The sequence below is a fragment of the Narcine bancroftii genome, chromosome 14, assembly GCF_036971445.1.
Source record: "Narcine bancroftii isolate sNarBan1 chromosome 14, sNarBan1.hap1, whole genome shotgun sequence".
Lineage (NCBI taxonomy): Eukaryota > Metazoa > Chordata > Chondrichthyes > Torpediniformes > Narcinidae > Narcine > Narcine bancroftii.
The window spans coordinates 8,697,553-8,721,508 of record NC_091482.1 but is presented as its reverse complement, the minus strand read 5'-3'; the positions used below and the strand labels follow the sequence as shown (position 1 = coordinate 8,721,508).

Below are 23,956 nucleotides of genomic sequence, written 5' to 3'. Positions count from 1 at the left end.
GCAGCAAAGTGCAGAGAGTTTTAAATTAAGATTTAGAAAGGTGGCTGAGAGACAATGAAAACTAGATCAGAATTACTTCTGTACCCAAAAGAAATCTGCAGTATCCTGTGAGAACAGAAGGTACGTACGAGGCTAATGGATCAGAAAGGAAACAGGTTCAGAGATAAATGGAGGCACAAATCAGTGAACTCAACAATTTAATGGAATTGTGACTGATCTAAAAGTAATCTTCATATTCCCATCCATCAACAGTAACCATTTGCACCTTGCTTATCAATTGTGTCTTAACAATATTTAAAACCTCTACTTACTGCTATGGAGAGGTTCAAAGAAAAAAATCTTAAGTCGTAACTTCATTTATAAAAAAATCCCTGGTTAAAAATGTTCCCAGAAAAAGAAAAAACATCCTCACCACAATGATCTTTTTAAGAACCCCCACCCACCCACCCACCCACCCAACATTTATACTGTTTACTTTGCTTACATAGAAAAACAGTATATTTTACAGATTAGTAATTGATGCTATTAAATGTTCAAGGAATGTGCATTTGATGGAAAGGCAAGGGACGGAACAAGGTTGAGGTGCATGGCAAAGGCTCTGTCCATGTTGGTTAACCCCACATACTATCAAATAGCTGTGACAGCACACATTTTAATTGTGCATTCATGCATTATTTATCACATTAATTACAATGGTTCACAATTAAAGGCTCTAATTATACATCAACAGAATTTGAGGTGAAATATAAATTACAATCAAAATAGATTGATTGAAGTGTCACAACTGAACACTTCTAATGTCCAAGCTAAATTTTTGAATTTTATGGAAATATTTAGTAATAGAACAAGGCTGCATTTCCAAAACCAGTTTCTACCAACAAGATCAAGGCCAATCAAATCAGATGTCAGATTCTTAACTTGCTACCCAGATTGATAGCACTGAACAATGAAACATTTTCCTGAACTCTTGTGTATTTTATGGATTTTGAGCTGCCGATCATGAAAATTGCTTCAAAAATTTCTCATCACCTACCATTTATTAGATAAAATATTGTCCAAAATAGATTATGTCTACTTCAGGTATACAAAGCCATGAAGTGTAACATGTCATTGAAAATTCATTTTCTGCTTTCACACTTGGGACTTCTTCCCTCCTGATCTTGGTGCAGTCAGTATCAAACCAAGTGAAAGATTTCACCAGGACATTGCAACCATGGAAAAGCAGCATCAGGGCAACTGGAATCCATCAATTGTCACATGAGGTATCAGATGTGGAGTACAAACAAAAATCAGCGGCAAAACATTTTTAGGTCAGATGAACTAATGTAATGTGTCAGCATTATGCAATTAAACATGCAAAATTCAGTAAGTTAATTTGATGTTTCTCCAACTTCCTACATGATACAGCAAATCTGAAATTATCTTGTTCAGCTTGAAGTCTTTCAGAATCCCCAATTTTTTTTCAGGAAGCAAACCTTTGGGGGGGGGGGGGGAGAGATTGTTGTCCAGTGTAATCTGTAGGTGAGCTCTTTGATGAAATTGTTTGAATACGACTCAAAGGCTTGAAATCTGAGAAATCATACAGCAATTCCAATTGTTGCTTCTGTTTGATTGGTCAACTGCATCAGCTCCATTATCCCTGACCTGTGAAGTCAGCTGTGAAGTCAGCTGAGGCCTAGAGTCGAAGCCAAGAATCTTTTGGTCTGTTTGGTTCTATTGGATAAATTCCTTAAACAGAGTGAGTGGTTAGAAACAGTAGTAGCTATTCATTAATATTTTAGCTTACTGTTGTTACAAATCATGGTTATTCCTTGGTTCACAAGTTGAAGTTTATTATGGAGTCAGCCTGCAGATGTTGGAATCTGGAGCAAAATACAAACGACAGCACATCAGGAGTTGGAGATGGCCCTGATGCAGAGTTTGGACTCAAAACTGATATTGCCTCAACGAATGTTGTTTGACCCACTGAGTTCCTCCAGCAGTTTCCTTTGCGCTAAAAGCTTAGTGCGATTGTTCACCACTTGTAGTTGAGCACTGACCTTTTGAATCAATGCTAATTGGGATTTTTTTGTCAAATTTTATTTTACTGGTAATGATTGTTGAGAATTGCCTTACGGATTTACAAAAACAATGTGGATGGGAAGGAAAATGTCCCAAGAGTTAATTAGGGTCAACAAATTTGGTTTCCTTCAATGTCACACCTAACTCATCCAAACAATTTTCTACTGAAAAACAAAATTGCAAAATTACATGAACTATTCATCACACATTTTCCCATAAGCATGTGATATTCAAAAACTTTAAAAGTCAGTGATAAAAGGAACGAACAATAAATTCTAAACCTCTTTCCCCCCAACCATTCCACTCACACCACCTTAAGGAATCCCCTTCTAACTCCTAGTGAGGGGTTACTCAAGGTGAGATGTGACTGATAAGAAGGTTGAGAAACACTGGACCTTTAGAGATCTTGTAACTGAGCATTCACTCTTTTTGAAGTGCAATGTAGTTGGCTTTTATAAATGGGATCAGACTTTGGGGGGGGTGGAGGGGGGGAAAGAGCTGGGAAGAGGTAAAATTTCAGTTACTTAAAATTAAGCACCAAGAAATATTAATTTTCCAACTTATTGTCAACAGATAGAAATCAATTCTGCACATGTTGGGGCCAATTTAAAAAAAAAATCCATTCTTAGGAGATGAATGCCATCAGCAAGGCCAACTTTATTCCCTCATGTATTGGGTATGTATTTGTACCGTCGCTACATAAAGGACCCCGTTTGACCAGATGAGCTTCTCCAGCATTTTGTTTTTACTTTGACCACAGGGTCTATTTACTTTATTTCCCCATCCTTAACTGAATAGTTTGCCTGCCTTTTCAAAAGTCAGTTAAAAGTTAACCATTGTGACTTGAAATTGCCCCAGGTTAGAGATTTACTTGATATGAACATGAAACCAGATTTCAATTTGAGCCAATCATGAATCCTGAACCTGACCTATGCACTTGTAATTTTTCCATGTTTCTATCAAAACAACTGGCCTGATATTAAAACTGTTTGAAAAACATACATCAAATATTCTTACCTTAAGAACTGAGAACATAAGGCAATACTGAGCATTATCCTCGATCAGTACATCCTAATCTGATCCAAGCTCTAATGTCCCCTCAAAATGTACATCAACTCGATCCAAAACCATCATTGCAGCCAAATCCCATTAAGACTCAGCAGAGACCCTGCCCCAAAATAGACGAATGAATCAAATACTTTAACTTGTAAACCTTAAAAGTTTTATGGCCACCTTCCTTTTTCCAACACATTTAATCAACTCCATTTAAGTGGCTAATTGCCAGGGTGGAATTTGAATCCACATACCTGGATTACAATCTTAGTAACAATCATTAAATTATGGAAATAAACCAGGCAGAGATATTCTTGAGGGAACAATACAATTCCTAGTAATATTAAGCAAATGGACATTTCAAACTGTCCCATTGATGGTGCTGTTGAACCACTGCTAGTGATGAATGTTGCAGACTCCCACCCAGACAACTTTCAGCGTGCCTTCCAAATGTTGGTCGATATGGAAAAGCAATGATTCTTCAGCTGAAGGAGGATGGTAAGTGATGATACCATTTCCCAGCTCACTTTTGACAATTTCACGTGACACACAACTGATTTTATTTTCTACGTTATTGGCTACGACACATTCAACCATGTCATCTCAGACTGCATTGGGGAAATGAAGCCACAGTGGCAAGACTTGAGTCAAGGACTAATTTTCTTCTCTCAAGGCTGAATAAGGCAGATGGGGTTTTCACAGTAATCCAGTTTTGTGACCACAATTTAAAAAAAATTTCTAGTTGCCCCAGTGGAATTAAAAAAAACTTGATTCTACATTGTCAATCCAGGTTTGAACAACTAATCCAGTAATTTAAATGCTACCTCACCAGTCTACCCACTAATATTAGAATTCCAGTATTGGTGAAAATGTGTGGTGCAGCTAGCAGGTCACTGTGGCCACTTCAACATTATTTTTTTTTAACCATTTAATCAAGGAAGCCAGGGAATAACAATATCTGTTCATATTTGATTTTTCCATTGACTGAAACTTAAATTTATAACAAGTTGTAGTACACTTGGCAAGTTCTCATGAAATGTCAATGACTCAAAATGTTAGCATTGCTTCTGATTCACAGATGCTGCCCGACCCAAGTATTTACAGCTCTTTCTGCTTTTAACAGATGCGTACTACTTTCATTTAGGGTTTAACATCGAGGTCATTTAATTTCTTTTAAAAAATGTTTTATTTCATGATTAGTAGATATTCAAGGCAAGTCTTTGGTCATGAATAAACCCCAAATACAGTGTTCTATACCAAAACAAACAAGTCCCCAAATATAATGAAATAAAATTTAGTCAGTGAATAGATAGCTTTTTTTTTGGAATTAACTGCATTTTTATTTTTATGATTAATTGAAAACCAAAAATCAATTTTCCTCAGTTCAACATGAGAAAGTAGTTTCTCAACATTTTCCTTCCCTCCACCCCCGGTCAGAGGTCTCTCTAAAGATGCAGAGATGGTTTAAAAATCTGTTCACAGAAAAGATGCAGGTTTCGATATTTGAACAAAACAATTTCAATGCACTTCATTACAAAAAAAACCAACCAAAACCAAGTCAAATATTTTTCTCAAAAACACGAGTATTAATGGCCAATTACAATTAAAGGGAAATGATAAACTGAGGACTTGTTTGAATATACAATAGCACAAATTGACTAGTACCACATTTTTTTTTTTTAATATCACATTTAATGAATTTCCACCACTGTACTTCAAATCTACATTGTACAAAGTGACCGGCAAACGTGTCACATAGGATGATGAACCTCAGGAGAAGTCTTGAAACCAGTTTCTCAGCAGGCTCTCAGTAATTTTTTTTTTTTTGCCCCTGTTTACTGAAAACAGAATTCAATACAAGCCTTAGTTTACTGTGAAAGCTTCTAGGGCTTCAAATTTTTTTTTTAATTCATAAAATCCCCTCATTGTTCCTAATTGTAAATAGATGCAATTTCCAGCACAAACATTTTGCCAAACCAAGCTATCAAGTTAAAACTTCAAAAGAAATAAAACATTAGGGACCTATTTTGAAATCTGTGCACACCTTTGCTCTGGGTCACTCGCAGCAAGCGTCCAATGCTAAATACAGATATGAACTACAGTTATTTAACAGTCAAGTATTGATGACCGAGCCTGGGGTCATATTCTCAGCTTTGAACACAATTGCGTTATTAAGACAATCCATAAAGGTTCCTTCGTACGTGTGAAAAACTTTTTCTTAAATATAAAAGCTGGAAGGGACATTCAAGTTTCAAATCCCCACGCTGAATTGTTTTTAAAAAACGTGGAGGTAAACAAACCAAGTTGTACACTCCTGGAGGTAGAGCCTTCAATTTCTGTTCATATATACATATACACAGGATAGTTCAGTGTTCCAGTAGATGATTTGTCAGAAAGGATATTTAAATTCTGCACTACTGTGACGATTCAGATCAATACTTCCACAATTCTGCCTAAAAACACGACACAATTAACATAATCACCTATATGCTGCTGTTTTTGTTACACTGTCCAGTGCAGAAAATAACTTTTACAGAATATTTCACAGACCTAAAATGTGCAAGCTAATTCCTCTATACAGTATTGTCAAGACTTTTAAAATCGACCCAACACTGGATTTATATACATAAGTGACGTGGGATGATGCATGCTCAAGGTTTAACTGCAGAAATAAAACAAAATGTTTCTAAAAATTGGTTAAATATAATTAAGGGCTTGGGGAACATAAGTTACTTCTGCTAGTGATAAACCCACACTCACTCCATCTCTTTCTAATCACAATGTATTACAACAACAGCAAACCATTGTCAGCTCTGAGGAGAAGCTACAGAATTGATCTGACGTGACTTCATGATTGGTCGGCATAAACTTTGTATTATCAGCCTGCCTTTGTAAAAAGTGTCTTCAGGAATAGACGGGACAGTGTTGCTTCTTTATAGATCCTGTACATGCTTGCTCCTTGTCCCACTTCAATGTCAAGACTAATTCGATTAGTGCAGCTTTTGTTTAACCCCCCCCCCACCCAAGCCAAAAGCGAAGACTGCACAAGGTTCCATAAATACATACAAACTGTGCAGCTCCTGCTAAAGCTGCTTTATTTCAAAGCACAACCACCAATTTTATCCCTAAAAAATACAAGTCCAGCATATTCCTAAAAGTATATTCTTTACAATTATCAGTGGTTTAATTTTTAAAAATTTTATAAGTAAAATTACACACTTGTCCCGACATAAATGGTACTGCAAATTTTAGATTCCAGTGAGAACCTAAAACATTTGTCATCAGTAGTTTCTTCCACTTACTCCCATACCAATGGAGATGGAGGCATCTCTGAGGGCTGAGCTACTGTGGAGCTGTTAAAGGACAAAAATATAGAGGAATAAGTACTGGTAGACAAATTAAACATTTATTCAACAGATCACATTTCACAACTGGACTTTAAAACAGAAGATTCTAAAATATCATACAACTGCAATGAATCTCACTCAAAAAGGCAATACTAAAATAATTAACCACAAATACATATTTAGTTAAGTGACTAGCAAGAAAATCAATAACAAGACCCACTACAAAACATTACACCTGATTTGAATAATGAAAATCAGGACTAATCAGCATGTCAACTGCTGATATTGTAGTGGCCCGCGCATGGATCAGCCCACAAACACAGCGACCGCGCAGACCTCGGGTGACACCAGCCATTGTCCCAGGTGACCTCCTGCACGCCAGCCAATCCAAGGCCAACGCTCTGGTGGCACGATGCCCTGATGTATGGGCCACAAGCGCCGACACACGTAATGGCCAGAGCAATAAATCAGTCTGGACTTCAACGCTTTGTGTGCGTGTCGTTCTTCTCCATGCTCGGGTAGTGCAAATGCTACATCGGTGACCCCAAAAGGTCCAACTGGCAGTTAGACCCAAAGATTACAGATCAAGCAGAGCCAGTGGCCATCCATGCAGTCTCACTCAGGCTTCCAATGTTTTGTATCACAGCCACACGTGGTTCAAGCAGGTCAAACCTCAGTTCCAGCTTTGACGCATCGCCGCTGTTGACACCCACTATTTCTAAGTGTTAAGCGCACTTGAGCAAGACAGAGCAGCAAGAGTTAACACTTCTTACAGCAGCCTCTGAAGCAGCCCTTAAAGAGCTGTTAACCTGCACTTTTGGGCTCTCCTGGCACAAGTGTGCTGCCCGATTGTTGCACATGGACGGATTGGGGGGCAGCGCCCGATCTGCCCTAATGAGTGAAATGCTCACTTTGACCAAGGGCCACAAGCCTTGCCTGCTCTTCGAGCAGATCTTTCTGGAGCAACTGCCTGAGGATATCAGACTCTCGCTCACGGACGAGGACTTCAATCCCTGGAGGGCCGGAGCCCAGCAGACATGCTCTGAAGAGCAAAGAGGGATACCAGCACCACTGTAGTCCAGGTCAGCAAGCTCCATGCCCAGCTGACTGCCAAGCCAAGACCAGCTGAGAGGTAAGTCAATACCTCGGGCCAATTCTGCTATAATCAGCAATGGGGTGCGGAGGCCCGTCGATGTCGGCCTCCCTGCTGGTTTCTGGGAAACGCCCTAGACAACGGTCTTGGATGGCTGCGGCGGTTGGCCCACGTAATAGCCTCCTCTACGTTTGGGACTTTTGCGGGCAGGCATTTCCTGGTCAACAGTGGTGCAGAGATGAGTGCTCTGAACCCCCCACCCCAGGCCTCGACACCTGCAATGGTAAGCGGGGCCCAGCACGGAGGGCAGCCAACAGCTCTTCCATCCAAACTTTTGGTACCTGTGCACCCCCCTTCGGCAGCGGCTGGTTTATGTGGACTTTCACTCGCTTACCTTCCATATGCAAAAGGACTGAGCATATTCATTATTAAACCTTTATGTCGGTCAGAGAGGATGCAAAGAGAAAACATGCAACCATTTATCAGCATGGTTTAATTTCCACAGACTCAAAGAGACAGCTTGAGCTTTTACAGCTGAACTTCTTTGAATGCTCGACTCTTTTCTCACATTCATAATTTGAACATGATCTTCAAAATATACTTTAGCACAAAAAAAATTAATTTGTCCAAAAGTTGTCCATAGTTAGAAAAGAAAATATTCTTTATTACAAGTTTATTTTAAAGTTTAAAAAGTCAATGAATGATTTTATTTCAAAAGTTTTATTTAAATACAATAACCAGAAGGACTTTGTAAAAATAAAAATAACACCAATTTACTTATTTTAATTTTCATCTAATCAAACAAATTTCCATACTTATTCTTACTTTGTCTACAGGTTTCTGGTTCTTTCCCTATTCATCCCATACTAGAATTCAAAATATTGTAAATTCCAAAATACCCTGACAACATTCATATAATAAAATACCTGATAAAGCTTTTAAATGCAGCAGACTGTGGGTTAATACATAGTGGAACCCGATTTCCTTTCTGTTGTTCCAGAATGAATTGATGAATGAGCTCTGCAGAATATGAAATAAATGATATTTAATTATTATCAATTCAATTTCCTGCCTTCCAGTCATCAAACCAATCTGGCATCATCTTACAATTTCGCACATGAGACTTACCAGGAAGGAGGAAATTAGCTGGAGATGCAAGTGAATGATCTGTATCCCACCTTGCACAAGTAAAATACTGTAAACTTAAATCTTGAATAACACTGGAACTTCATGACAGGATTAAAGTTTATGGCTGCAATCTTCCTACTCATCTATTCATATATCAAGTGTCTTAAAATACAAATTGTTCAATAAACTTTGCTGAAAAACAAACTACTGAGGAAGAAATTAAGAGTGATGACAGAGATTGGTTCAAAAAATTGATTTTTTGAAAGAGGAGGGAGAGATAGGCAAGTGAAGTGGAAAGGAAATGGAGAGGGGTAGATAATTACAACTATCAATGGAATAAGCATGCCAGAGTCAAGCTAGAGAATATGGAGGATGGAGAATCTCACAGCGAAGCTAAAGTGATATGATGAAAAAGATCATTTTAAATTCACATCAGTAGAAATGAAAAACGGAACTTCCAGGATAGAGATGGCCAAGTAAAAACTGAATAGTTGACACAATATTGGTTGTAAAAATATGGAATTTGAGCATGGAGAATGAGAGGCAAGCAAAGACAATGGAATATATTTTGAAGGGCTAACCAAAATCAAATCTTGGTGATGGAGAAAATAAAGGCAGAAATGGGAAGTGTTGCAGATCTGATGGAGATGATGGAATGGATTACTTGAAAAATTAGTGCGAGTAAGATTTGAAATGAATGACTCCGACTTGGGAAATGGTTATAGCAGTAGAAAAAAGTTAAAGGAACAGAATTCTGGTGATCAAAATGTTTTATTCCCCCCCCCCACAACAATGTTGAACTGGGCATCACTGAATGTTTTTCATGTTTGGGAGTACATTAAGCTTAAAGTAGGCATGTTATTTTAGACATACATCACAGTAACAGGCCATTTTGGCCAATTTACACCCCATTAACCTACATCCCTGGTAGGCTTTGAACAGTGGGAGGAAGACCCACGCAGGAAGAAGGAGAACATACAAATTCCTTACAGTGTGGAATTCCAACCCCAGTCCCGATAGCTGGCACTGTAAAGGTGTTGCGCTAATCGCTACGCCAACGTACCACCTGCTATGGCTTCTTGTACCTCCTTGTGAGATTTTACTTACAAGGGGAAAAAAACATCATTACCTAATAAGTGAATAATTTCCATTCTCCAATTAAGATTTACAATTATGTTTAGTGTCGGTGAAAGACATTTTGCCTTGAGCAAAAGGTGCTCGTATATTAATAACCAAAACAATTTTTAAGTGTACGTTTCACTAAATTGTCATGGTAAGTCCCTCAAAGATTTAACCGTTCCCAAGCATGTAAATCCAGAAGTTGGTGCGAGGCAGGCACCACTGCGTCTATCACTTTAACACCATGCACCCTGTGCCTAGTCTAGGGAGGATTTCCCAACATTACCCTGAATCAGCCTCTGTGCACCCATATCAGACCTGGCACAAGAATGATTCATTTCACTGAGGATTCTCATCTCAAAGAATGGTGAAAGTATTTTACTTCAGTTTAATGTTTCTTTTGATTTGTTTTAGTGTTACAATTTTAAAAACAATTTTTCTTGCATAATTTTAATAATTTTTCAGTATCTAAATCTCAGAGACATTTAAAAGCTGTATAAGATATAAATAAGAATTTCTTAGATTTTGGGAGTATACACAAGTCTGGTCCCAGTTTTAGTTCCTGTCAAAGACTACAGGGAGCTGCAGAGTTGGGTCCTCAAAAGTACACAAGCATACACTAGTGGGTGGGTAGGAACCTCTATTGACAGTTCTTAGCTGGCTTGGTATGATCTCACTCATTACATTTCCCATCTCTTGCATTGTAGTCTATTAGATTATAATGCTTGATGTGCATCCATGTTCTCGATAAACAGTGATTCTACCTCCACAGCTCTTTCAAGCTAGTTGAAATTTTTGTCCTTCAATCCCACCCATCCTTTGATCAATTATCTTCAATCTTTGCTTCCTATTCATCGACTTCAAGGGTAAACATTTTTTCTCTCTTTTCCAGTCTCGTCTTGAACTCTAATAATTTTGAGCACCTTATTTGTATCTTGCCTTAAACTCCTGTTTCAAGGAAAATTTTCTAAGTTCACTGGTTTTGTTAACATCCTCACAAATCTTTCATATTCTCTAGTGCCATCATATACCTCACATTGTGAGGGATGCACAGTTTTCAAAGTTCCAATACAAAGTCCCTAATCAATCTGCATCTTGCCCAAAAAAAGTATGCTGTATGCTTCTTGACCACCTAGATCAACATTTACAAATTCAGTATTGCAGCATACTCTTGCCTTGTTTACCCAACAGCCTGGCAATTAGTTATCACCAGGACTCTCAAACATGTTTGCAGCAAAAATGATTGGAATTAAAGCAGAAACATCCATCTACTACTGCTGACATAGCATTGGCCCAGATTTTGCTGGAAAATGCCAGTATTTTTAAATGGAATCAAGTTTGGAATCTCAGCACTTGTACAATTAAATGCAGTAGCACTGAACTTACTTGGCAATAGTTGGAGGAGTCCAGCTGTGGAGCTCAATCTTGCTGAGATTCCCCACCATTTATTCTAGGGAATTGGCTCTTGCACTTTGTGCTAATCCATGATCCCAGTGATTTCAATGGGGATTGCAGTGCTGTGAGGAAGGAGAGGGGAAGGTTTTTTATGCCCCTTTTTATAAATGATTTGTTTAATATTTCAATATTGTGATTTTAGCATTTTTTCTGCTTTTCAGCATTCTTCTTAATCATTTCATTTTTTTGAGAGAATGTTAGTTTTAACTTTCTGAGGAGATTTGTGGACAGGGCTACTTGCTGGACTGATATCCTGCTGCTGGAGACTGGGAAACCTTGGGGCAGCATAATAATAAACCTCTGCCTCTGTTTTAGATCACTCTGGGCAGTAGACCAATGCCAGCATCTTTTTACGAAAGATGTGCAACTTATTAATATCTTGACATTTGCCTTACAAAATGGAAAAATATAAACTGGTGAACCATTTGTAGTCTCAGTACACTGCACCCAAGAGAAATTTAATTCAAAACTGTACTGACCTTTAACCTGTCGAACAGATGTCAGATTTTTTTCAAAGCTGTCATCAAATTTGGGATTGGTGATGGGCTCAAAATCATTGGTATAAATGCGCCCCGTAGAGGTGGTATAACAGCATTTGCACATACATGTGTGATAGCGAAGCCGTCCTTCATCCAAATATGGATGTGCCAGGGCATCCTTTGCAGAGATTCTTTTTGACTGCAGCATTAGGGAACAATATTTAAAAAAAATAAAAAAAATCACAATTTTTTTTTTAAATCATGATTTCCCTGGAGAGCTAACATATCTGCTATCCAAAATGAATCATTTTCAGATGAGGTTATTCTACTGTTCTAGAGCTACTTTCTTTAATCTCCAGTTTTGCTTTAAAATGGGATTAAACATTAATAGGTTTATTATTAAGCAACAGAACTTCTCATTATTTCTGTTCATGTCAATGCAAGATCACCCAGCAGCTTTGGAATGACATCCCATTGCTAACTGAGCACAACAGTCATAGAGGCATTTTCTGTTTGGGCGTTATACAGCTGGAGGCGCAAAAATAATGGAGAAGTGCTTCTTATACTAGGAAAACAAGTGCACACACTTACAGGATCAAAGACCAGCATCCTGCAGAGAAGGTGGACAGCTTCATGGGTAGCCTGGCTGGATAGCGTGTAAAGGACAGGAAGTGAAGGCTGTGAAGACAGGGAAAAATACTTGAAGACTTCAGTGGTTTCCTACAGCGCGTGAAGCATGTTTGGTTAAATAATACGTAGTACAACAACAGGGGCCACAACTTTACCAAAATATTGTCGATTTAGTCTTTGACTAATGAAGTGGTTGTATTAAAAGCTACATTATATTGTGGCAAATTGTATACTTCTAGGATTCCAAGCAGTTTTGTAAACAACAAATTCTTTTTAAAACAGCTAATCCATTTTTACTTTTGGGACAAAAGTGTATAATGCTCACTTTTTCAGAAAATGGTTTGCTATGAAAGTTTATTAATCTGAAATTTTTCTCTAGCCAGTTACTTGAAATGCTGAATTTATTTGTTATGCAAGAAAAATAAAATCCCAATTTATAGTGGTATTAGTTATTTCTAATTTAATCCGATTTCAGAAATGCATCTAGGATCAGATTAAAATAGTGTTTAGTCAATTCTCACTTACACTACCAATAAGGATCCAAAATTGTGGAATGGAAAAGGAACATGTCGATTGACACTTATTTACACACTTAATTGTTGCCATTTATAATACCTCCATGGGCAAAATGTTGCAGAAGTTGAAAATGTGAAACAAAGGCTGGAAATACTCAACAGGTTAAGTGGTAGCTGAAAATAGAATCAGTCAATGTTTCAGGTCAATGACCTCTCATCAGAATTGATGAAATGTCATTAACCTTGTGTTAATTCTGTTTCTTCCCAGACTGTTGAATATTTTTAGCTTTTAGTGCTTTTACTTTGATAAAGTCAAAATTCAAATGTTTAGTCATTGTTTAAAATCACGTTGTTTAAAGGCAATCTACTTTAAAGTCATTATTCAGTCAGTGACATTTATAAACAACATGCTTTTGTTATATTTGATAAATGGACTAATGGAAACATGGTGCAAATTTGAATGCAAGCTTACAAATGAGGGAAGTGCATGCACAAAGTGCATTATGTTTGTCATTCCTCAAAATTGGCCTAACATTAGATTTTTTAAGTGCAAGATACTTAGCCAAAGAAAGTACATATTGATGTCGGGTTGATGCAACTGTTGCCAACTTGCTCATTTTCTCACATGGCAGAATTAATAGAGGACAAGTAGTGGGGTATGTACAGAAATAAAGTGCTATAGTTTGCTGTGGAAAATGAAATGGATTGGAAAAGTAAACCATCTCTATTCTTTTCAATTAATTTGTAACATTACTTTTAACATGCAAGTTTTAGACAATAGCAATTTACATAATCTCTGGCTTCAGTTAAATGCCAAGGGCTGGAGAGTAGCTAATGCGCCAGTTTTCAAAAATTCACCCAGAATTTAAAATAAAGATTAGATAAAATTCAATATGTGAAAAGGGAAATAAATCATATGATCAAAAGTTGTGCTAAGTTTTGTTACAGTACATTTGAAGGATTACAATTCTCAAATACTAATATTAGTTTAAACAATGTCTATTTGCATAACCGGAATAAATCTTTTTAAAGGTGGTAGATAAAATCTGCAACCTTTACCAGCAAATTATTGCTGTGGTGGAGCCAAACAGTAAAGGGTCATTTAGAGTATTAAACTTAATGTTTCTGTAGTGTTAGTGTAATTAAAAAACCTTTAGAGCCAAAATATTAAAAGCATCATGTTCAAAAAACCCCTGCAGAACAAACAAGCTACTCAAAAGGAGATGTGTGTTCAGCATCGTTCTCCTTTGTTCAAAATGCATGATAATTGGCTGCCAGGCCAGAGTTGAGATTGCCAAAAGGTCAGACAAGGACAATGTTACTATATTCATTTCCCAAGCAAGGATGCTGCCTTTTACAATCTTGCAAAAGTTCAAACAGAATACTATAATGAAAACATGCAAATGCTGGAAATCTTGTTTCTCAGGAAAAAAAATCCCTAAATTAGATTGTATGTTACGACAGAAAATATTGATCATTGATTCATAGTTGTAGGATGATGTCATGCAGTTTAAAAAAGGCCCTTTGGCCCAACTTCATGCAGACCCATTTATCCTAACCCTCTTGTTTCGCAACACGCAACTCTGCAAGTGAGAGGTGCAGCACTTTGGGAAGTCAAACCAGGCCAGCACTTGTATGGTAAATGGTAGAGCCTTGGAGAGTGCAGGAGAGAGAGGGGGGGAAAAACTAGGACAACAGTGACATAGTTCATTGAAAGTGCTGACTCAGGTGGTCAGAGTGGGGAAGGTGGCATTTAGCACTGACCATCATCAGGCCAAGTAATTAGTGTAAATTAACCAATTATGAATACCAAACAACTGAGCTATTTTTAGAAATAATTATTGCCCAATAAAGTTATTTCAACTAATTTTCTTAATCGAGAATATTTTTACAATACTTGATGTTATAGAGCAATGTTTTCACAATATTTTCCGAGTATAGATCACTACAGCACAGAAGCAAGCCCCTTCGGCCATTCTAGTCTGTGCTGAATCATTTTTTTTTGCCTAGTCCTACTGACTGCACCCAGACCATAGCCCTCCATACCTCACCCATCCATATACCTGTCCAACATATAAAACATTGTTCCATTGATTTGGAATTCTAATAAACACTAATTGCAGATCAAATCTAAATATCAAGTAGATTACCATTTTTTAAATTGTTTAATAAAAACACAATCTCTAAATGATATCTTAAATTCTCACTATTCAAATTTCTCTGTGGACCTGTTCCAATCTTTGTAAACTTCTAAAATCTAGGCCTTTGCGTCCCATACTTCAGGGGGTTAATATGAACAAGAGGAAAGCACAGCAAAATACATTTATGAAAAAAGCAAAATTCAAAAGCAAAAGGACTTGCATTTTAAAATACCATTCAATAACTTCAAAGTTAAATGAAGGACTACTAAAGTGTAGCAAGTGTAATTACTCATGAAGCTTGGTTTCTTAACAAAACAGTGCCAAAGGACCTTTTCCATCAATGCAAGATCAAGACAACTGGTACTGCAAAGAGTGCACCACCCTCACAGTGCAGTATCTACCTAAATGTTTGTCTTTAAATCTCTACTTTGTTCTTTGACATAATAATTATCTGGGAATAGAGAGTTACCCTATGAAACATTCTGTTTCTTGTACATGTAGTTATTACTCCCAGTAATTCCAAGTGCAACTGCAATTAGTGGCAAGAAATATGCAAATTAGAATTCCTAGGCAATAACAGCTCATCCTTAGCAAGAAAACAGCTCCACATCCAAATGGGGTACAGGTGAACCCACTTTACATGATTATTTCTCCCCAATATTTTTTTTTAAAAACTTGCATACAAATTCATGTTAAGAGATTCATAGAATCAATGGGAATAATTAAAATGAATCCCATCCTTTTAGATTGTCCATTAAGATTTATAAAATTGTGTTTTAATAATAACTTTTACCTTCATATAATGCCAAAACTGTTAGTTAACAAAAATTATATTTTTCATTCATTTCATTACAATATCATAATTAAACTATTTCTTTGAAAAACATTTGTCCAAAGTTGACTGAACATTTTGATTTTTTCCCTCATTATGCAATTTCCTATGGCAAGCGATCACTTTTCTAAATTGCTGCGGATTTGTGCTTCTTTCCACGTTAGGATCAGCATTTAGATAAAAATCCTAGACGGTTCAACAAGTTCAAATCCTTTTCAAAAAATTTCTGGAAATTTTGCAGCAGTATTTTTTTTTAAATCAACAGTAGCAGCTTTCCTGAAATTCTTACATTGTGCAAACCTGTTTGATGTTTAAAAACAGTCATACTAATCTAAATTTGTAGCAAAAATTTCTGTATTCCCTTGAAATTTATTTTCTTTAAGTCTATCGAAAAAATGTTTAAAGCTTTGGTTTGAATGTTTTTTGTACAAAGTGGCATTCGCTTTTGGTTACAATCACCAATCCAAAGATTTAAAAAAAAAACTTTATTCATTCAAAAAACAAATAATATGACATATACAGCAATTAAACATGAACATTTTTTATATATATGTAAAAAAAGAAACCCCCCCTTTCAGCCAACTCTCCTAAGGAGAGCCATAAAAAAATAGATTAAAGAAGTTAAATATACATAACATAACAATTACAGCACGGAAACAGGCCATTAGGCCCTTCTAGTCCGCACCAAACCAAACACCCCTTTCTAATCCCACCTCCCTGCTCAATGCCCATAACCCTCCATCTTCCTCTCATCCATATACCTGTCCAACCTTTTCTTAAATAATACAATTGACTCCGCCGCCACTATTTCTCCCGGAAGATCATTCCACACAGCTACCACTCTCTGAGTAAAGAAGTTCCCCCTCATGTTACCTCTAAACCTCTGCCCCTTAATTCTTAACTCATGTCCTCTTGTTTTAAACTTTCCTCCTCTTAACGGAAATAGTCTATCCACATCCACTCTGTCTATCCCTTTCATAATCTTAAATACTTCTATCAAATCCCCTCTCAACCTTCTACGCTCCAAAGAATAAAGACCCAATCTGTCCAATCTCTCCCCATACTCCAGATGCTTAAACCCAGGCAACATTCTGGTAAACCTTCTCTGCACTCTCTCCACTCTGTTTATATCCTTCCTCTAATTAGGCGACCAGAACTGCACACAGAACTCCAAATTAGGCCGCACCAACGTCTTATACAATCTCAACATCACCTCCCAACTCCTATATTCCATGCAATGATTGATAAAGGCCAGCATACTAAAAGCCTTCTTCACCACCCTATTCACGTGAGTTTCTACCTTCAGGGAACGATGTACCGTCACTCCTAAATCTTTCTGCTCTTCTGTATTCCTCAATGCTCTCCCATTTACCACATATGTCCTATTCTGATTCTTCTTACCAAAATGAAGCACCTCACACTTATCAGCATTAAATTCCATCTGCCATTTTTCAGCCCACTTTTCTAAGCAGCCCAAATCCCTCTGCAATCCTTGAAAACCTTCTTCATTATCCACTATTCCACCTATCTTAGTATCGTCTGCATATTTACTAATCCGATTCACCACCCCATCATCTAGATCATTAATGTATATAACGAACAACAATGGGCCCAATACAGATCCTTGAGGCACACCACTGGTCACCGGCCTCCAACCTGACAGACAATTATCCACTACCACTCTCTGGCCTCTCCCTTTCAGCCAATGTTCAATCCATTTGACTATCTCAAAATTTATACCTAAAGACTGCACCTTCCTAACTAACCTTCCATGTGGTACCTTATCGAAGGCCTTACTGAAGTCCATATAGACAACATCCACTGCGCTACCCTCATCCACATTCCTAGTCACCTCTTCAAAAAATTCAATCAGATTGGTCAAACATGACCTTCCTCCCACAAATCCATGTTGAGTGCTCCTGATCAGACCCTGTCTATCCAGATGTTTATAAGTACTATCTCTAAGAATTTTCTCCATTAATTTACCTAATTACATATTAAAATCTAATCAATGTAAATTGAAATGTAAATATTCCAAATATAACAGCCACTTATTAATAAAAGAATTATAATTATCACGCAAAACATACATAATTTTTCCATTATTAAACAATATTTCATCTCATTATGCCATCTATTAATATCAATCATATTTGTATCTTTCCACATACTAGCAATACATTTTTTCGCTATGGATAAAGCTAAATATACAAAAGCAAGCTGGAACTTATTTAATCCCAAGCCTTTCAGAGGTTGCAAATTACCCAATAAAAATACTGTTGGATCTAAAACTATTTTAATCTTATACAGATATTCTAAAAACGATTGAATTTTCTTCCAAAAAGATTATATATGTGTACAGCATGAAAAAAAGTTCCAACCGTATCACCATATCTAAAACACAAATCTGATTCATTAAAACCCTATTTTTTTAAAAATTTTTCAGGTGTCAAATATAATTGATGTCAAAAATTGTAATTAATCATTGCATAATGTGCATTTATCAATCTAGTTACACTATCATAACAGATATCTAACCAATCCTCTTCAGAAAAAAAAACTAATATCTGCTTCCCATTTAATTTTAGATCTATCCCAACCTTTTTTATCCATACCATGCTGTAACATTTGATACATAAATGAAATATAACCCTTCTCTGGTACCTTCGTAAGAAAAGTCTCCAATTTAGTCATTTTAGGTAAAATCATCTCTCTACCAAACATACATTTTACCAAAGATCAAATTTGATAATAAAGAAATAAAGAATTCTTATCAATACCAAAATGTTCCCTCATCTGATTAAAAGATTAAAAACTTACCCTCTAAAATAATCTCCCAAATTTTTCACACCTTTAAATCTCCAATGCAATAAACTTTGATTATGTATTGAAAAAGAAATAAGTTGATTATTATACAACGGAGTCAAAGCCAATAATTTACCCTTAGAACCTATCATTTTATTTTTCTTTATCCATAACTTCATTAAATGTTTTAGTATAGGCACATTATATTGTTGTAACAAATTCATATTCCACCTAAACAAAAATTGATGTATTTCAAATTCAGAAATACTTGCCATCTCAATGTATTTGTCCTTCCCATTAAATTAATGGGTAAATCTTTCCATTTAATCAAATAAGTTTTAATTTTTTTCATTAACGGAACATAATTTAATTTATATAAAGACTGATAATTAACATTCAAAATTATACCCAGATATTTAATTCAATCAATCCACTTCAAATTAATAATATTCTTATAAACTGAATAATCTCCTTCACTTACCGGTAATATTTCACTTTATTCCCAATTAACTTTATATCCAGAAAGACATCCATATTGTATTAAACATTCCTTCAAAAGCAAAAGTGACTGAGCTGGGTTTATTAAATACACCAATATGTCATCAGCAAATAAATTAACTTTATACTCCTCATCTAAAACTTTCATACCTTGTATCTGTGTATTTTGTCTTATCAACTGTGCTAAAGGTTCAATCACTAACGCAAACAAAGCTGGTGATAAAGGACAAACTTTAAGTTAACCACTCGAGTTAACTTAAAAGATTCCAATATCAAACCATTCGTCAATACTCCAGCTACTGGTTTACTATATAGAGCCCTGATCCAACCAATAAAAAGGACCAAACTTAAATTTCTCCAAAACTTTAAACAAAAAATTCCATTCAACTCTATCAAATGCATTTTCTGCATCTAAGGATATCACCATCGGATGATCTAAAGATTGTCGAAATCTATTAATCAAACTAATCAGTCGTAAAATGTTATCTGAAGCATTTCTATTCTTTATAATAAAACCTGTTTGATCAATATGAATCAACTTTGGTAAAAATTTAGCCAGTCTATTTGCTAATATTTTAGCTATTATTTTATAATCTACATTTAACAACGAAATTGGCCTATATGAAGATACCTTCACAGGATCTCCATCTTTTTTAGGAATTACTGTAATTAAAGCACTAGAGCAAGACTCAGGCAAATCATAATGTTCTCCAACTTGACGTAATACATCCCCAAACACTGTAGATAAATCATCATAAAAAAATTTTATAAAATTCAACCAAAAATCCATCATCACCAGGCAATTTACCGTTCGGCATTTCCAGCATACCCATTTTAATTTCCGAATCAGTAAATGGTTCTTCTAACTCCTGTATATCTCCATCCTCTAATATCGGTAAATTTAACTGTGATTAAAAAAAAAATCAATTGATCCAGTTTCCTGTTTTCCTTCAGATGTATATAACTTTTTATAAAATGAATAAAATTCATCATTAATCTCACGAGATTTATAAGTAATAAGAGAATTCCATCTCACAGCATTAATAGTCCTTGATATCTGTTCTTTCTTTAATTGCCATGCCAATACCTTATGTGCTTTCTCTCCCCATAATACCGTTGTTTAGTCCTATTAATCACACATTCAAATTGATAAGATTGCAAAGTATTATATTCCAATTTCAACCTAGATGATTCTATTTTCTGATCTGTAGCATCTTTCTGAAATTCCTCATCAATCTGTTTCTCTAATTCAAGACTCTGATTTAATCGATTCTTTTTTTATTTTAGAAGTATAACTAATTATTTGTCCTCTCAAATAGGCTTTCATAGCATCCCATAATACAAACTTACTTTGAACAGAATTAGAATTTTCTTTTCAAAAAAAATTAATGTTTTTTTTCAAAAAATCAATACATTCTGTATTTTTTTAAACATTGTATTAAATCTCCAATGATAAGCTATTTGAATTTTCTCAGAAGTTTCATATGTAAAATATAACAGAATGATCTGAAATCACCTTACTTTTATATTCCGCTTGTTGTATTTTCCCTTGTAAATGTGCCGATACTAAAAAGTCAATCCTTGAAAACAATTCATGTCTAGATGAATAAAAGGAAAAATCTTTCTCTGTTGGATTAAGACGCCTCCAAATATCTACTAAATTAAGATCTTTCATCAACGCTTGGACCTGGATTGCCGTCTTAGATTTTTTAAACTTTCTTCGGAGATTTATCTAATAAAGGTTCCAAAACACAATTAAAATCACCACCAACTAAAATATTATCATTAGCTTGACCCAAACATAAAAATGCATCCAAAATAAATATTTCTGCATTTGGAGCATAAATATTAAGTCCAAAATTCACTAAAAATCTTACAATTCAATTTAAGAACACATCCTGCCTTTTCCTCCATTGATTGTAATTCAAAAGATACATTTTTATGTATCAAAATTGCTACACCTTTCGCTCTAGAATTAAATGAAGAAAAATATACATGCCCAACCCAGTCCCTTTTTAATTTCACACTTTCCTTCACATTCAAATGTGTTTCCTGTAAAAAGGCAATATCAATTTTCATTTTCTTAATATAAGCCAAGACTCGCTTACGTTTAATCTGACTATTTAATCCTCGAACATTAAAAGTAGCAAACCTCAGCTTTGACATATCAACTATTATTACTAAATACCAATATCTTTATATAAAAACTCAAATCAACATATATAGGCCCCCTCCAATAAAAACTAATCACAAATGAAAAACTAAAAAAAGTAAAAATAATGAAAAAGGAAAAAAAGAAAATCCCCCCCCCCAAAAAAAAACTACCAAAAGGTAGTAATGCCCTAAACAAAAATTGGACACCAGTGGCTGATGACTAGTAAGAACTTTGTTTGGTTGGGGAGGGAGAGATTTAAACTATCAGTAACATCAAAATATCATAATAACAAAAGAAAAATAGAAGAAGAAAATTCTTCTTTTCATCCAAAAGACTCCAATTTCGAAGATCCCATTTCGGAAGGAGGTAGACTCTTTCCATTCCTATTTTTCCCATTTCTGCCATTTCTTCAGTTTCCAGAGCTACCAAATTTTTCTTTAGGAGATAATGGTGGACTACGTCTTTGTCCTCTTATATCTGGCAATGAATCAGCAAAAATCATTGCTTCACAATCAGTTTCAAAAAATAGAAAAACACCTTCAACACTGCAGGGTAACGAAAAGCAGACTTGCGCCACAAAACTTCTTTAACTGGATTGACTCGACGTCGACGTTGAATTACCTCTTGTCTCAGATCAGGATAAAAAAGACTGCTATTCTGAATCAATAATGGGGTTTGTCATTGTCTCGCATTTTGTGCTGCAAGTTGAAGTATTGCTTCTCTATCCAAATAACTCAGACGTCGAATTATTACCAGTCTCGGTGGTTGACCAGCTGAGGGTATTCTTCTTAAAGCTCTATGGGCTCTTTCCAGTGCCAATCCCCCAGAGGAAAATTCTTGCCCTAATATTTGCGGAATCCAGTCTTTTAAAAAAAAAACGAAGAGGATCTTGTCCTTCTATACCTTCTGGCAAACCAACAATTTTCACATTATTCCTTCTGCTTTGATTTTCAAAATAATCTATTTTTCTTTCTAGCTCCTTCTCACGATCTCCTAATTCTATGACTGATTTTTCCACCTTCAACACTTTTTCTGTTAGAACTTGCTTGTTGTTTATAGTCCAAAAAAGCAGTGTAAAGTTTTTTTAAATTCTTCATAAGATGCATCCACACGTGTCTTAACCATATTTAATTCCGAACTCATACCAGCATTCATTTGAACCATTTCATTCATTTGAGATGTCAACAAATCCATTCCAGGTTTTATCACAGCTTGAATAATTGCATTCAATTGGATACACTGTGAATCAGTAAATCTCGGCTCTGCTCTCTGACATAGTGGCAGCTCCTGCTGCAATTCAAGAAAGGGCATTTTAAAAGTTTTACTCCAGGACTGGACTCCCAGTGACGGCACCCCGACTTCCTCAGGGGGTCGCCGCTGGTCTCCACCCGCATCTTGCTGTTTTCTCATCAATTCGCGAAGAAAAACGATTTCTTCAGATTGAAATACTACCTGATGCATTTCCAACAATGAAGTAGTCTTCCTGCATGCTCCCTCCATTGAAATCGTAAGGCTTTCCAAATTGGGGTCCACTTCTTGGGAACACACACCTTCTTCCGGAGAACGAGTTATTCCAGCGCCATTCTTCATTTGGTGAGCAATAGATTTTTTTTTAGCCCCCACAGGCGATCTTTGGGATTTACGCAATGAAGAAATTGAGCTTGGGGCTGTATCAAGTCATCTAGGCCCCAAATCTTCAGCACTTCGAAAAATGTAACTTCTTTTGAACTTGAGGTCTAGTCTTTTTACCATTACTGGCCACAATAATTCCTTAATACTAAAATTTTAAAAGTTTAAACTTGAAAACAAAGGGTTAAAAAACGGGTATTTAAAAGTCTGGCCAGAGAGGACGAGATTGCACGTCTAAATTTTGCCATCTTGCCACGACCCCCCCTCCAATCCAAAGATGAAGCAAGTTTCATTTCAATCATTAATGGATTTCTGTTTGGAGTAATTTGCATGCTTAGAGAAACTGTTGCAACTTTACCTTGTCCTTTATATTCGTGCTCCTTACTTAAAATTGTGCGTACCGTTGACTGATTGTAGTCCAGATTGTGTTTGATTTTCACATTGCTGGCACTGTCATGTCTTTTAATAACTTCCAAGTTTTTCTTCTCAAGTAATTGTTCTTTTTTTTCCCCTTTTAATATCACTGTCAGATTCTTTTCTACATTTTCTTTCATCCATATTTAATAGGTGCACCAGAGTCTGTCATTTGCACATATTTTATTTAGGGCTGTTCACATGATCGACTTGCAATTTCCAGAGATTTCTGAAAGATCTCATGGTAACTGATTAAATACGTGCGAAAAATCGGGAAATGGTCACTGTTACTGAATTCTGCGTTGATTGAAGTAGCGTCGAGTGGGGCTTGCATGTATTCGGATGCAAACTGCTTTAAAATTTAGTGATCCCCCATTAACAATCATTGCACAGAAAAGTTTGGTCAGGTTGAATCTGTTTGCTGTGGCACTGGAGGATTGTGTGAGCATGAATACTCCCTCCTATCCCTTGAATAGACATCTTTCATATTACAGCAAGACAGCTTTAGTTACAGCTGTCGAGTAGAAATTCACTGGCCATTGCTCTTGTATCATTATAGATTATAGAATGAGCATCAGTAGATTATTCAATTGCAGAACACT

The 23,956-nt window shown here is 36.1% G+C and overlaps 1 protein-coding gene across 9 annotated transcripts in view; it reads right to left on the bottom strand.

Annotated features, from left to right (window-relative positions):
• Positions 1-1,018: 1,018 nt before the first annotated feature.
• The window catches only part of LOC138749564 (serine/threonine-protein kinase NLK-like), an 89,793-nt gene continuing 66,855 nt past the window's right edge, over positions 1,019-23,956 (bottom strand). The window contains exons 8-12 of one of the 9 annotated variants that reach the window (XR_011348745.1): positions 12,327-12,413; positions 11,736-11,934; positions 8,481-8,574; positions 6,334-6,467; positions 1,019-4,952 (exon numbers count right to left, since the gene is read on the bottom strand). Coding sequence is in view for 8 of the 9 variants with exons in the window: in XM_069911103.1 (XP_069767204.1) it covers positions 6,413-6,467; positions 8,481-8,574; positions 11,736-11,934; positions 12,327-12,413 (435 nt within the window). In the remaining variant the exon portion in view is untranslated. Of the gene's footprint in view, positions 4,953-5,827; positions 6,468-8,480; positions 8,575-11,187; positions 11,319-11,735; positions 11,935-12,326; positions 12,414-19,139; positions 19,209-19,964; positions 20,062-20,677; positions 20,755-23,956 lie in introns of those variants that run through there. The other 8 variants (XM_069911103.1, XM_069911104.1, XM_069911105.1 and 5 more) reach the window with 8 other exon arrangements.